We start from the raw sequence: 13,642 nt of genomic DNA, 5'->3' as shown, positions 1-13,642 counted from the left end.
TTCTGTTCTATCTTTATTTTGAGCCAACCACATCTCAACCACCATCACACAACAACCACCAACCTCAACGCCGCTTCACAACAACAACAACGCCAACAGCCACGACCTTTACCTTCACAACTCGCTCTCGCAATCATCGCATCACCACCATTCCAAGCGTCACCGTGGCCAGGGACCGCCACTTTAAACCCTCCACCACCTTCACCTCTCCTCCTTCTGCCGCCATTCCCGCACCGCTAGTGGGCACCGATCCTGGACTCGTACAGGGCGCGCGCCGAGCAGCGGGTGCAAAAAGCGGCCTTTCCGGGGAAGTCGGATCAGGAATGATTCACGCCCACTTCTGTTCCGTCCTACCAGCGAGCGCGGGGCGATTTGGCCCCGCCTCCAGGCGCGTCGGAGTAGAATCGATATATGCAAATTCGAGGATCAGGAATGATTCACGCCGACTTTTCCTCCGTCCAATGGGCGAGCGTGGCTCCGCCCCCGAGCCGATCCTGATCCGAAAATCTGCATATGGTTTCTCCTGCTGACTATAAAACGCCGAGCGCGGGGCGAATAGAGTCAGAGTGAAGAGTTTCTGTTTCGGGCTCGAGTTGAGAGAAGAGTTTCTGTTTCGGGCTCGAGTTGAGAGAAGAGTTTCTGTTTCGGGCTCGGGCGAGTTGTGGCGGCGGCGAAGTGGCAGCAGCAGTCAAGACGGGTCTGGAGGAGAGTCGGTTTGTCGGGGTTCGGAGTCAGTCGGGGAGCTGCAGAGAGGAGAAGCCGGGAACGCGGTCGAGGGCGCAGTGGAGTCGCTCGTCGCGGGACCCAAGCAAGCCAGCTATCCTCTTTCCCCAGAGCATCAACAACCCCCCCTGTTTCCCCCCGCGCTGAGATAGTGCGAAAAGAGGGCCCCGTTCCCACCCCATTCCAAGCAGTGCCAACGAAACCCGCGGAGGAGCGCGGAGTCGGGGCGCCGCCGCCATTTTGCGGCTCATCACCAGACGGGTAGGCTCCACGCGGTGTCGGCCCCAGGCCCGTCTGCCCCCTTGTAGTTGAGGGTGGCCCTTTTCTTTTGCTTTTGAGTATATGTGTTGTCGGCGCCATCTGTAAAGTAAAACTGTGTAAGTGTTGCCGTGTGCTCGCGGAGTCGGGAGTAGATCTGCATTGTGTTTCTTTTGTTGCAATTGCTTTTGGTGCATAATTGTTGTGTTTTTGTTACATTTGCTTTTGGTGCATAATTGTTGTAATTGTATATGTGTGCTTTCCGTTTGCCGCGGAATAAATGTGAATTATGTTGAACTGTTTTTCCCGTTTCGCTTCGTCTTTTCTTTAATTGAATCTCCATCTTACTTCACGTAAAGGGTTGGTCGTGGGCTAAATACGCCCAATAATTCATCAGAACCGTCGAGGTTGACGATAACACCGCTCGGTTATCCCGATAGTACGGAACGGGTCGCTTAAAGTGGCCCGTGTCCGAAGTCGACCTGCGGCGAGGTGCGATTGCCCGGTCTACCCTCCGTGTGGGTACTTAGGAAGGTCGAATTTGGCGAGCAACCCTATCCCACGTGGGGGGCCGATTAGCACAATCGTGGTGAGGCCGAAAGGCCCACCCGTGACTAGTTCCCTGCGTTAGTCCGAGAGGGTCACGACGGAATTGTCCGTCCGGTGGGCGACGTGCCGCGATTCGAGTTACGTGGCCGCTCGCACGCCGGCGGGCGTGAATTCGCAACACTGGTGTCAGGTCGTGGGACACAATTTCATCCCCCTCCTCGCGGCACTGGTGTCGGAGAGCGGGAAAACGGGCTCTCCTGTCTCTAGCTAAATTCACGGGAATCGGTCCAGGGGTGAGAGGAGCGATCCCCGATTTCCTCCAAATTACGAGCGATTTAAATTAACCCTTTACGAGAAATAAGATGGCATCTCAAGGCGAGCGGGAGCAGGGGGTATTAGAAATGGATTTAGAATGTGTAGAATCCATGGTCCAGGATGAAAACCCCGAGCAGGAAATGTCGGTTGTACAGGACGAACTCGCCCAACTGAACCCAGAGCCCGAAATAGGTGCGGCCGCGGTGTATGACACCTCCCCTCCCCCTCTCCACCAAAACCCCCCGATCCTTGCCGAATCGGCTCAGCTGAGTGCACCCGACATGGCCCAGCTATGCGCCATGCTGGCGGCAATGAACAAGCAAATGGAAACGAATGCGCAAGGAATGAAGGAAGAAATGAAAGAACTGCGGGGTGAGATGCAGCGAATAGGCCGAAGCCTGCAGGCGGGCATGAAGGCAGTAACCAGGGAGCTTAAAATGGCGACGCCACGTGTGGGAGCGAACGAGCTGGGAGGGTGTGCAACGGCTGTCAGGCCCGCGGCGGAGGCGGGTGACAAAGTAATTCGGGGGACGTATTGGGCGAGAAGTGTAAAGGTGACGGAGAGAGCAACAGTGATGGTGACCGAGGGGGAAAAACTAATTGGGGTGATGGAGACGTGCACGAGGGAGATAAGAGACGAGGTGAAAGGAATTGCGAGGGAGAGAAAAGAACAATTAAGACGGAAAGCAAAGATGAGGTACGCGGAGATCGTGAAATAGCAAGGAGTGAAACAGAGGGAAGGACAGGAGCGACCTAAGGAGAAAGCAAGGTTGACCTATGTAAAGATAAGGGAAAGACGCCAGAAAGAAGCAGAGACTAATCGACACGAGGGTACAACAGAAACTAATAAATGGAAAGAGACACGGGAGATAGAGGGTGAATTGGACGGGGTTAGAGACGAACACACACACAGAGTTAGTGGAGGACGATGAGGGTGAGCTCGCGGAGCGTGTAGGGACCCAGTGTAAGCAGCTGGATGTCCTCCTTCAGGAACGAGGGGAGGGAGTATGCCCCCTTGAGGCGAATCACGACCAGGTGAGTTCGGTCGTGTCGAGCGAGGTCGAGGGGAGGAGTGCTGTGGACAGGTGCACGGAAAGCTTGGGGGGTGTAGAGGCCCCGGAGACCCGTGTGGGGACACGAATCCCCAGTGTGGTTGTCCCGGTGTGTGTGGTGCAGGGTGTCGAGGTGTGTGTTCAAGAGTGTGGCGAAATGCGTGCTGCAACGCACGCATAGCGCGGGTGCAAGGGCGTGTGTGAGAGCGACCGGGTGGGTGACAAAGACCCCGTGTGTGGAAGCGACCCCGTGTGTGAGTGGTGTGGTGGTAAGTGTGCAGAAGGGCGTGCTTCCCAGCACGCCGTGTGTGGATGAGGCACCGCGAGCGAGTGCCCCCGCGTGTGTGAGTAGTATGGCACGAGTGGGTGAAAGGCCGCGAGTGAGTGGAGCCACGTGTGCGAGGGAGGTGGCATGCGTGAGTGAAACGGCCAGTATGGATGGAGCACCACGTGTGAGTGGTATGGGTAGTGTGAGGGAAATGGCATGCGTGAGTGAGCGGCCGAGTGTGAGAGAGACAGCGTGTGCAAGGTCGCTGTGTGTAAGGGAGATGTCGGTCGGCATGTGTGAACATGCAGCCGCGTCTCCCGGTGTGAGTTTAATGGTGAGGTGTGTTAGCGTCGTAACACGCGGGAGTGCGTGTGTTGAATGGCGACGGAGACTGCGACAGAGGAAAGAAAGCCGGGTAGCGGCTGGAGCTGTTTCGGGAACCGTGCCGGGTTCACCCAACAGCGAGCGCGAGGTCCGTGCTGTGTAACGCACGAGGCCCCCACGTGCTCGCTTGCGAGAGTGAAGTCCCGGTCCGGAAACGCACGCGGTGGATTTGCCGATCCCGCGGACGGACAAAGTCTAGGCAGGATAACGAATTTGGACCGGACGGGTTCTCCACGCGGGCGTGTGTGTTAAGCTCCAACGGGCAAAGCACATGTGTTCGCGTGGGGAACCCCTCGAGATGTGAGGCTTGTGTTTTTTTTTATGCGCCGGGTGACGTCATGGCTGCGTGTGTGGTTGGAATCCGGCAGGAGGGTGAATCCCTGCCGGATGGTACCGTCCAAGAGGGACGCGAACAGCTGCCATGACGTCACGCCAAAGGTGCGCGGCTGTGAATTGCCGCGCTGGTGCGCAGGTTGCGAGTTTCCGCGCTGGTGCTGCGCGAGGAAAAAATAAAAATAAAAAAACAGCAAGCCTCGCTTTCGGGTGCACAGGATTCCTGGGCAAGGGGTGGAAGACCCCCTTACCTGGGCACAGGATGGAAACTAGTTCGGGGGAAGGGTTAGCTTAGTTAGACCGGCTCCATGGGGCAGGGGTAAGTCCTCATGGGGCCCATGGAATGGTTTAGTTAGAGGGATTGTAGCGAGATTTAGGTTTGGGAAATAAAATGATTTTTTGATTTTGAGGACATGGACAGACTTGTGAGTGTGTAGTGGGGACGTAGCTTAGCTACGTAGTGTTAAAAGGAACGTGCTGTAGTTTAAGGGACGACGTGGGAGCACGAGTTAGTTCGGGGATGTCGTTAGCAGGATGGCAGAGTTCAGCGGTGAGTGTGTTGAAGAGTTGTGGGTTGTGAGGTGAGTACGTGTGCTTGTTGAGTGAGTGAGGCCAGCGGGTCTGTGTGTATGGGGTGAATGGGGAATGCATGGTGCGATGAGTGATTGGGGGGAGGAGTGACTCCCGCCCAAGGGACCCCCGGGGTCAGTGTAGAGTGAGTCAGCTGGGTTAGTCAAATTTACAAAATGGAGGTCGCTTTGTTGTTGGTGGGAAAGTAGGCTCGAAACCCGTTTGGAGGGGTGCAGGAGCCCTGTTGACGGGCTGGGAGCGTGGCTGCGAAAGGTGAGTATCGCTGAGTAGGTACCCCGGGCACCAGGCTAGTCGGCCGTAGTAGGCCAAGGGCCCATGGCGGGCCGGGATAGCGTAGTGGGCACGGGTGCGCCCGCTTGGTGCGGGGGCCCGGGGCACCGTTAGCCGCGTGGGCAGTGTTGTGGGCACGGGTGACCCTCGGAAAGGGGCCCGGGAAGCCAGCCTGCCACGTGTGTGTTTCAGGGGAGGTGCCATGGGGGGCACTCCCCGGTGTTTAGGGAGCTGGTAGGCTCGAAGGCAGTGTAGTGCCCGGGGGTGCCATAGCGGGAGAATCGGCAGAGGGTCGTGCCTGCCAAAGGGAGCTACGCGTCCCAGCCATGAGACCGTGCGAGGGCACGGAGAGAAAATTGGGGGGCAAGGCCCGAAATTGTGAGGAGACCAACACAGACGACGGGAATCTGGGTTTTTAGAACTAATAGTTTAAGCGAGAGGCGCTTGTTGAAAGCCCCGGGGTAGTTTAACAGTTAAATGGTTATGGTAGATTAGGAAGTGTACCCCTCCGCACCATCCATCCCCTCGCTCTCGTTGTGGGCCGCTGGACCCACTTTGTGTTATCGATCGCTGAACTCTGGGGAGGCCATTCTGAGGCTTGAGTTGGGCCTCGACACAGGACGCAGGCTCTCCCTTGTTCCCCTCCGGGAAGGGAACGTAGGGGTTGGGAGTTGGCGAGGTGACAGGATAGGTTAGCCGAACAAGGACAGTAAAGGGAGTTAGGGGACGATTTATAGTGGGGAAGTAAAATTTAAAAATAATAATAAAAAAAATTAAGTGGGGGCTAAATTGGTTTTTCACAAATTAAGGGGGTGGGTATGGACGGTGACAGGCAAAGGCGATAGGTTGGGAGGGAGACCGTAGAGTAGGTCCGAGCCCGCCTTCCGAGTGGCCAGCACCACCGCACTCCCTCCACCAACCTCAACTGAACGGCAAAGGCTGGCCAGCTTCATCGGCAGCTGTTGTTTTGCTGCAAGGCCTGTGCCGGCTGGATCGTCTGCAGCTGCTGTGCTGCAAGGCCTGTACCGGCCGGATCGTCTGCAGCTGTTTTCTGCAAGGCCTGTGCCGGCCAGTTCGTCTGCCGGCTGTGTTTGCCTGCAGCGGCCTTCTTCTGCGGGCTGTGTTTGCCTGCTGCCTTTGCCATGCCATGCCCACTGCCCCTGTTCACCAGGCCGTTCAATTTTGCTTCACCCCCCCTGTTCATTTCCATGTGCGCCAGGATCAAGGCAACAGTTTGCAAGCTGCAAGAACTGCCCTGTTGGCAGCTACAACACGGGCCTGCAGTGGCGGCCCGTGCACCGTGTTTGTGTCCATCCATCCATCCGTTGTGTTCATTGCGTGTGCCACTTGAGCTGGCACGGAGACTGCGTTTGTGCAGCCCATGCACCGTTGTGGTTCACTGCGTTCAGTTAAAAAGGGAAGGCCTTGGACTGCGTGTGAGCAGCCGGCCACGTTCCCTGTCACCTGCATTGTTTGAGCCAGAGACTGCATGCGAGCAGCCTGGCTCCCTGCTAACTGCTTTCTTTTTGCAGAGTCCATTGATCCTGGGCCATGGTTTAGTGTAAAATTTGTAAGTTAAGGTTAAGATGTACTGTACATATGAGTGCACCCCCGGCATGTCTGTCTTAGCGCCGGCAATTTTATTTAAGTCGTCAGTGTGAGTGGGTTTGTTTAGTTAGTTACTCAGCCCTCAGGTTATTTATTTTGGGGACACGAATACCATGAATGTCGCACTCAGGGATCCGTAGGTAAAACGTACTAGGGGAGAACTACACATGATGGCACACGAAAATTTGACGACTCGGGACGAGTCTGTAAAAAGGGGAGGGGGTAGTGTTGTGGTTGAGGAAATTCGCAAACCACCATTCAGGTCCCGTCGGTGAGGTATCTCTGTAAGTACATGTGTAGTTAGCCCAAACCCGTTGTTTAGAGGGAATAAATGTCATTCATTCGGGCTGCGACCCTTTAAGATAGCCGTTTTTCTGTTCTATCTTTATTTTGAGCCAACCACGTCTCAACCGCCATCACACAACAACCACCAACCGCAATGCCGCTTCACAACAACAACAACAACGCCAACAGCCACGACCTTTACCTTCACAACTCGCTCTCGCAATCATCGCATCACCGCCATTCCAAGCGTCACCGTGGCCAGGGACCGCCACTTTAAACCCTCCACCATCTTCACCTCTCTTCCTTCTGCTGCCATTCCCGCACCGCTTGTGGGCACCGATCCTGGACTCGTACAGGGCACGCGCCGAGCAGCGGGTGCAAAAAGCGGCCTTTCCGGGGAAGTCGGATCAGGAATGAATCACGCCCACTTCTGTTCCGTCCTATCAGCGAGCGCGGGGCGATTTGGCCCCGCCTCCAGGCGCGTCGGAGTAGAATCGATATATGCAAATTCGAGGATCAGGAATGATTCACGCCCACTTTTCCTCCGTCCAATGGGCGAGCGTGGCTCCGCCCCCGAGCCGATCCTGATCCGAAAATCTGCATATGGTTTCTCCGGCTGACTATAAAGCGCCGAGCGCGGGGCGAATAGAGTCAGAGTGAAGAGTTTCTGTTTCGGGCTCGAGTAGAGTGAAGAGTTTGTGTTTCGGGCTCGAGTAGAAGAGAGAGTTTCTGTTTCGGGCTCGGGCGAGTTGTGGTGGCGGCGAAGTGGCAGCAGCAGTCAAGACGGGTCTGGAGGAGAGTCGGTCTGTCGGGGTTCGGAGTCTGTCGGGGAGCTGCAGAAAGGAGAAGCCGGGAACGCGGTCGAGGGCGCAGTGGAGTCGCTCGTCGCGGGACCCAAGCAAGCCAGCTATCCTCTTTCCCCAGAGCATCAACAACCCCCCCTGTTTCCCCCCGCGCTGAGATAGTGCGAAAAGGGGGCCCCGTTCCCACCCCATTCCAAGCAGTGCCAACGAAACCCGCGGAGGAGCGCGGAGTCGGGGCGCCGCCGCCATTTTGCGGCTCATCACCAGACGGGTAGGCTCCACGCGGTCTCGGCCCCAGGCCCGTCTGCCCCCTTGTAGTTGAGGGTGGCCCTTTTCTTTTGCTTTTGAGTATATGTGTTGTCGGCGCCGTCTGAAAGTAAAACTGTGTAAGTGTTGCCGTGTGCTCGCGTAGTCAGGAGTAGATCTGCATTGTGTTTCTTTTGTTGCAATTGCTTTTGGTGCATAATTGTTGTGTTTTTGTTACATTTGCTTTTGGTGCATAATTGTTGTAATTGTATATGTGTGCTTTCCGTTTGCCGTGGAATAAATGTGAATTATGTTGAACTGTTTTTCCCGTTTCGCTTTTCTTTAATTGAATCTCCATCTTACTTCACGTAAAGGGTTGGTCGTGGGCTAAATACGCCCAATAATTCATCGGAACCGTCGAGGTTGACGATAACACCGCTCGGTTATCCCGATCGGGTCGCTTAAAGTGGCCCGTGTCCGAAGTCGACCTGCGGCGAGGTGCGATCGCCTGGTCTACCCTCCGTGTGGGTACTTAGGTAGGTCGAATTTGGCGAGCAACCCTATCCCACGCGGAGGGCCGATTGGCACGATCGTGGTGAGGCCGAAAGGCCCACCCGTGACTAGTTCCCGGCGTTAGTCCGAGAGGGTCACGACGGAATTGTCCGTCCGGTGGGCGACGTGCCGCGATTCGAGTTACGTGGCCGCTCGCACGCCGGCGGGCGCGAATTCGCAACAATATATATATATATATATATATATATATATATATATATATATATATATATATATATATATATATATATATATATATAGATGGATCCAGCATCGCAGGGGAACCATAAGGGAGGGGCTGTCTCAGCTTCATCTCTGGACTCACTGGGATTCGCAGGCCGTCGCACACTTTGGCTCTGAATTTGTCGTGATTGCGCATGCTCAGAGAGAAGTGAGATCATATTTTACTCTGTCTGCCTGTCTGGCAGTCAAACAAAATTGAAAAACATTCCAAACAGGAAAATTACTGGAGTGGTTTTAAGTTTTAAGAGGTACCTTTTTCTTTGGCAAGTGCAGTCATGCGTGGAGGGGGCGGGCTCCCTGCATGGCCAAAACCCCGCCCACAAGGGGCGGACCCATGGAGGCCATGTCCAATCACGGCGGACAGTGGAGTCAGTTTTGACCAAGGCCCCGCCCCGCTGAGGGAGGTCGATGGACTATGAAGGGACCCTCTGAGATGCGCATTCGTTGGAGTTCAGTCAAAAAGGCTCAGTTCAGTTCTGCATTCGCTGGTGCATTCGTTGGAGTTTTGCTGGAGTCCTGAGTTCGGTGTACGAGGAGGATTGACAGACTGAGAGCTTTTTCACGAGTCTGTGGGTGGTGGTGCATGGCCGTTCTTCGTTGGTGGAGTGGTCTGTCTGGTCGATTCCGATAATGACCGAGGACACTCGACCTCGACCGGGTCTCTCGCTGGGTCCTGTCCGCGACCCTGATCCCGCCCTGAGACTCCGCTCTGCTCGGGTTCCTCCGCGGACACGAGCCCCACGCATGACCGCGGGCCGAGCTGCACGACCACTGGCAGGTGTCGCACCACGGAGCACCCCCCCTCCAACGTGCAGGTACCCAGCCGAACTGCGACCCCAGCTCGTCTCTCTCCCTGGCTGTGAGGTTCCTTGGAATTCACCTGCGTTCTATTTTTGTCTGTGTGTGTGGAACCGTCTGCTAAGTACAACCGCATAAATGTTTTCGATCATTGTAAATCTCCTGCATATCTGCGATAAGCTTGCTGTGTCCTTCTTGCTGTAAATAAACAATTGTAGAAATGTTCCCAGTTTGTTTCCGTCCTTTCTTTCATTAGTCCAGCATGGTTAGGATCTGAGTTTTAGCCGGGTCTTTGTTCCCGTTAATCTGCTCATCCAAGCCGGCACGGCTTTGGCAGTTCCGCTCGACTGCACCTGAACCGGAGTTGGTAGTCCGTAGTTGGAACTCCACCAGTCGGTAGAGTGACCCGGTTCGAGCAAGACGTGCCGAGGGCGTGATTCCCCGGTAGACGACACCGCGTGGTTAATTAGGGAAATTGGTTCAAGACAAAAAGACCCTACGCTATGTGGTGGAGGTATTGGCGTCCACGGTCGGTTAAGCGACCCGCCGCCTCACGGAGTTATCCGTGAGCGACGGCCTACAATTCCGGGAGTCTGGTGGGAGAAGACGTAACTTCCCCCACCTAGCGGTCGTCCTCGCCACTGGTCCCCGGCCCACCACAATACACTGTCGATGGCAGTAAACTTCCGAAAAAAGTTTTTCTTCAACCTTTAATATCTTGGTTATATTTCAATTGATTATATACTTTAACACTGTAAAACACAAATCGCCTTGTTAGCATTTTCAAAATCCTTCTGTCAAGCAGTACTGGGACAAAATATTACAGCATTTTACGTCGTCTCAACCAATCAAATTTGCCGCTCGCAGACCCTTCATATGTCCTTTTTCTCAAGACTGTGCGGGTTAAGGTGTTCAATGAATTCTCCGGTTATAAATTTGTTTGTTTGTAATCTATCATGATAACTGTCAAAGACAATCTTTTTCAGGAGCAGAGTTAAGAAAAGTATGGTCTTTGACAATGACAGGTGCGGACAAACAAGGTGAACAGACTACACAAATTATTATTTTTTTAAAACACAGGATGACCTTGCTCAAACTTAAGCATGACAAAAATTCAAGGAACAAAAATCAACTTATAGCTAAATTAGAAATTAAAATGATACGGTTACAGTGAATTAGACAACTTTGGGGTGCAACGTTAGAGTTGATTTCCGTGTGATCTCAGTACGACACGTACACCGACGCACCAATTATAATACACTCTCTGGCAAGGCCAATAGATGTTCAAAACTTTTTTGGTAGTTTTTTTTAAAATCACAATGGTTGCAGAGTTATCATTAACACTTCCACTGGGTTAATAAATAAATCAAGGAGCAAAGCGTTTTGTAAAAGTTTGAAACTTAGTTCCATCAAAACTAGTGTGTCGGCCCAGGGTGCAGACAATTTAATGTACTTGGCTCTTGGAGGAACGTGCACTTGTTTCCTCACCAATATCCACTGTTCTGTCTGGATCTGTTCAATGCTCTGGCTCGTACACGAGCCTCAACTTTGTGTGCAAAAGAAAATCAGTGTACTTTTACATGAATTACAGGAACACAAGGACATAACAGACAAACACATGGTACATGCGATTTGAACCTTGTTCCAACGCATCATTTGGAATGCCAAACAGCAAGGAACAAGGACTGACATATCATTGCAGGAAAGCAACAGCAGTAGAGACGTGTTGCAGGGCAATCGATGAAGAGCCGCACGATGGGTCTTCGGGATTAAACCAGCATCTGTTACACAAGCTTACCGCCGGGCTGGATCTCTTGAGCACCACTTAAGAACGTCGACGCCGCATAACAGTCATCCAAGTGGAAACAAGCCACACCAGCACGGTACAGGGCCTTGCCGTTACACGGCTGCCGCTCTAGCACGCGGATGCAGTATTCCTTTATTCTCTCGTACTTCACGGGCTCCATATGCAACATGCACGCTGAAAGAAGCACAACAATGGTCGGATTATCAATAAATAAACAGTTGGGCAGTTTGCATATCCCAAAAATCTCAACATAAACATCAAAAATGAATAAAAGCATAGCAATCGCTGTCCCAAATGCAAAAACCCATTTAATCATGTGAGCAAAATTTATGGAAACAGTAAGAAACAAATCATCGTTCTTTATTGTTTGCATTTATTAAATTACAAGTCAATAAATCATAACAACAAGACTCACTGTAGGGTCAGAGGTGAGGCCAATTTGATACAATTTCAAGGAACACATTCACCTCGATACGTTTCCATCATGGTATGAAGCAATGTACAAAATTAAAATGAAACAACTTTCACCACCCAACACAAGACACCCATTCCCTCACAAACACCCAACCACACAAACCCAGTTACATTCAGGGGCAGAGTGCCTCCATCAAAACACGGAAAATAAAATTTAAATAAATAAACAAACAAATATTGTACTGTATATGGTACTTCAAGCGTTTGGATCCCCGGTGTGTACCCCAGTCAGAATAGGTACACCGTATCCCTGCATGTCGTAAAAGGCAACTAAAAGGGTTGGCGTCAGGAAGGGCATCTGGCCATAAAAACCGCCTCAAAAGGAAACCATGATGAGTACAACTGATGGGCAGGGTACAGCCCGAAGTACCCCGTGGGGGTCCTCACCCCCTCTCGTTAAAACTCAAGGTGGGGAACCCGATCGAAGCAAGGGAGGAAATTTTTCCATTTATGATGACCAATCGTCTGATGCCCCATGTGGAGATCGGTTTCTGAGGTTTGGTACATGGAATGTAGGGACAATGACAGGGAGATCTGGAGAAGTGGTTGAAACATTGGTCAGAAGAAGAGTGGACATATGTTGTGTGCAGGAGACACGGTGGAAGGGAAGTGGTGTGAGAATGGTGAAGGGAAGGCAGGGGCAGAAGTACAAGTTTATGTGGCAAGGGTGCCCGGAAGGCGTGCATGGTGTTGGTGTCATGTTTTCTGAGGAGTTTGTAGACAGTGTAGTGAGTGTGACTAGAGTGAGTGAAAGGTTGATGATGGTGAGAATTGTGATCGGAAATCTCTTGGTGAACGTCATCTCGGGATATGCCCCGCAGGTCGGTCGAAGCGATGAAGAGAACATGTTCTGGTGTGCGATGGAGAAGTTGATGGAAAATGTGAAAGATGAGGAAGTTGTTGTGGTTGGAGGAGACTTGAATGGGCATGTGGGAAGGAGTCCAGACGGTTTTGAGGGAGTCCATGGGGGTTATGGATATGGTGTGAGAAATGGAGAAGGTGAAAGGATCTTGGAGTTTGCTGATGGAGCTGATTTGTTGATCTGTAATACTCAATTCCAGAAAGCGGATAATAAGCTTATTGCATACACGTCAGGTGGGTTGACGACAACCATTGACTACCTGATGGTGCGTCAGCGAGATAGGGGAAACCTCCGGGACACAAAGGTGATCCCAGGGGAGGAGACTGTTTCGCAGCACCACCTGGTTGTCTGCGATATAAGGGTGAAAGGTGCGTGGAGAATTCGGCGGGTGAAGTACCAACCGAGGATGAAGGTGTGGAGGTTGAAAGAGGCGACAGTGAAGGAGGCATTAAGAGAGAGGCTGAGCATGGTTGAAGATGATGTGGTTGAGCTTGAAAGTGGTTGGATGTCAATGAAAGATAGTCTATTGGGAGCCGTTGGTACGGTATGTGGATGGACAAAAGGACCACCGAGGCACTCGGAAACATGGTGGTGGGGTGATGAAGTTGGAAAGATGATTGAAGAGAAGAGGAAGAAGTTCAAGGAATGGCAAAAGGCAAAGGATACGGTGGAAGAAGAGGCAGCACATGAAAGTTATAAGGAAGCCAAGAAGGCTGCAAAGAAAGAGGTTGCAAAGGCGCAGGAGGCCCATAGGAAAATGTTCGGAGAACGCTTGGATTCGGAGGAGGGTAAGGTAAGACAGCGGTATTCAGGATTGCAAAGCAGATAGCAAGAGAGAGATTTGATGTGACGGGGGTGAGTTGCTTGAACGATGAAGTGGGACAAATTGTTGCGGACTCAGATGGAATTAAAGGAAGATGGAAGAGATATATGGAAAGGCTGTTGAATGTAGAAAATGAATGGGATAGCAACATCGAGAGTAACCCAGTTTTAGGACCAGCAGAGAAGATAACTGAGAAGGAAGTTGAGGAAGCTATAAGAGCAATGAAGAGTAGAAAAGCAGGAGGGCCGACGGGAGTTGTGGGAGATATGTTGAAGGCAGCGGGAAGTTGGGGTGTGAAGAGAATGACAGAGATCTGTAATCTGGTGGTGAAAGAAGGCCGCATTCCAGTGGATTGGGAACTGAGTACCCTCGTCCCTCTGTACAAGGGGAAAGGTGAC

At 52.4% G+C, this 13,642-nt stretch overlaps 1 protein-coding gene across 1 annotated transcript in view; it reads right to left on the bottom strand.

Annotated features, from left to right (window-relative positions):
* Positions 1 to 13,642, bottom strand: part of TTC9C (tetratricopeptide repeat domain 9C) — a 44,043-nt gene that overhangs the window by 21,803 nt on the left and 8,598 nt on the right. The window contains exon 2 of the mRNA XM_085889716.1: positions 11,077 to 11,259. Within this exon, the coding sequence (XP_085745842.1) occupies positions 11,077 to 11,259 (183 nt within the window). The remainder of the gene's footprint in view (positions 1 to 11,076; positions 11,260 to 13,642) is intronic.

The sequence above is a fragment of the Eptatretus burgeri genome, chromosome 7 (genome assembly GCF_056783735.1).
Source record: "Eptatretus burgeri isolate ZD-2024b chromosome 7, Ebu_testis_v1, whole genome shotgun sequence".
In the NCBI taxonomy this organism is placed as follows: Eukaryota; Metazoa; Chordata; class Myxini; order Myxiniformes; family Myxinidae; genus Eptatretus; species Eptatretus burgeri.
Note: the sequence above shows the minus strand (reverse complement) of the source record. Positions and strands in the feature narration are given on the sequence as shown.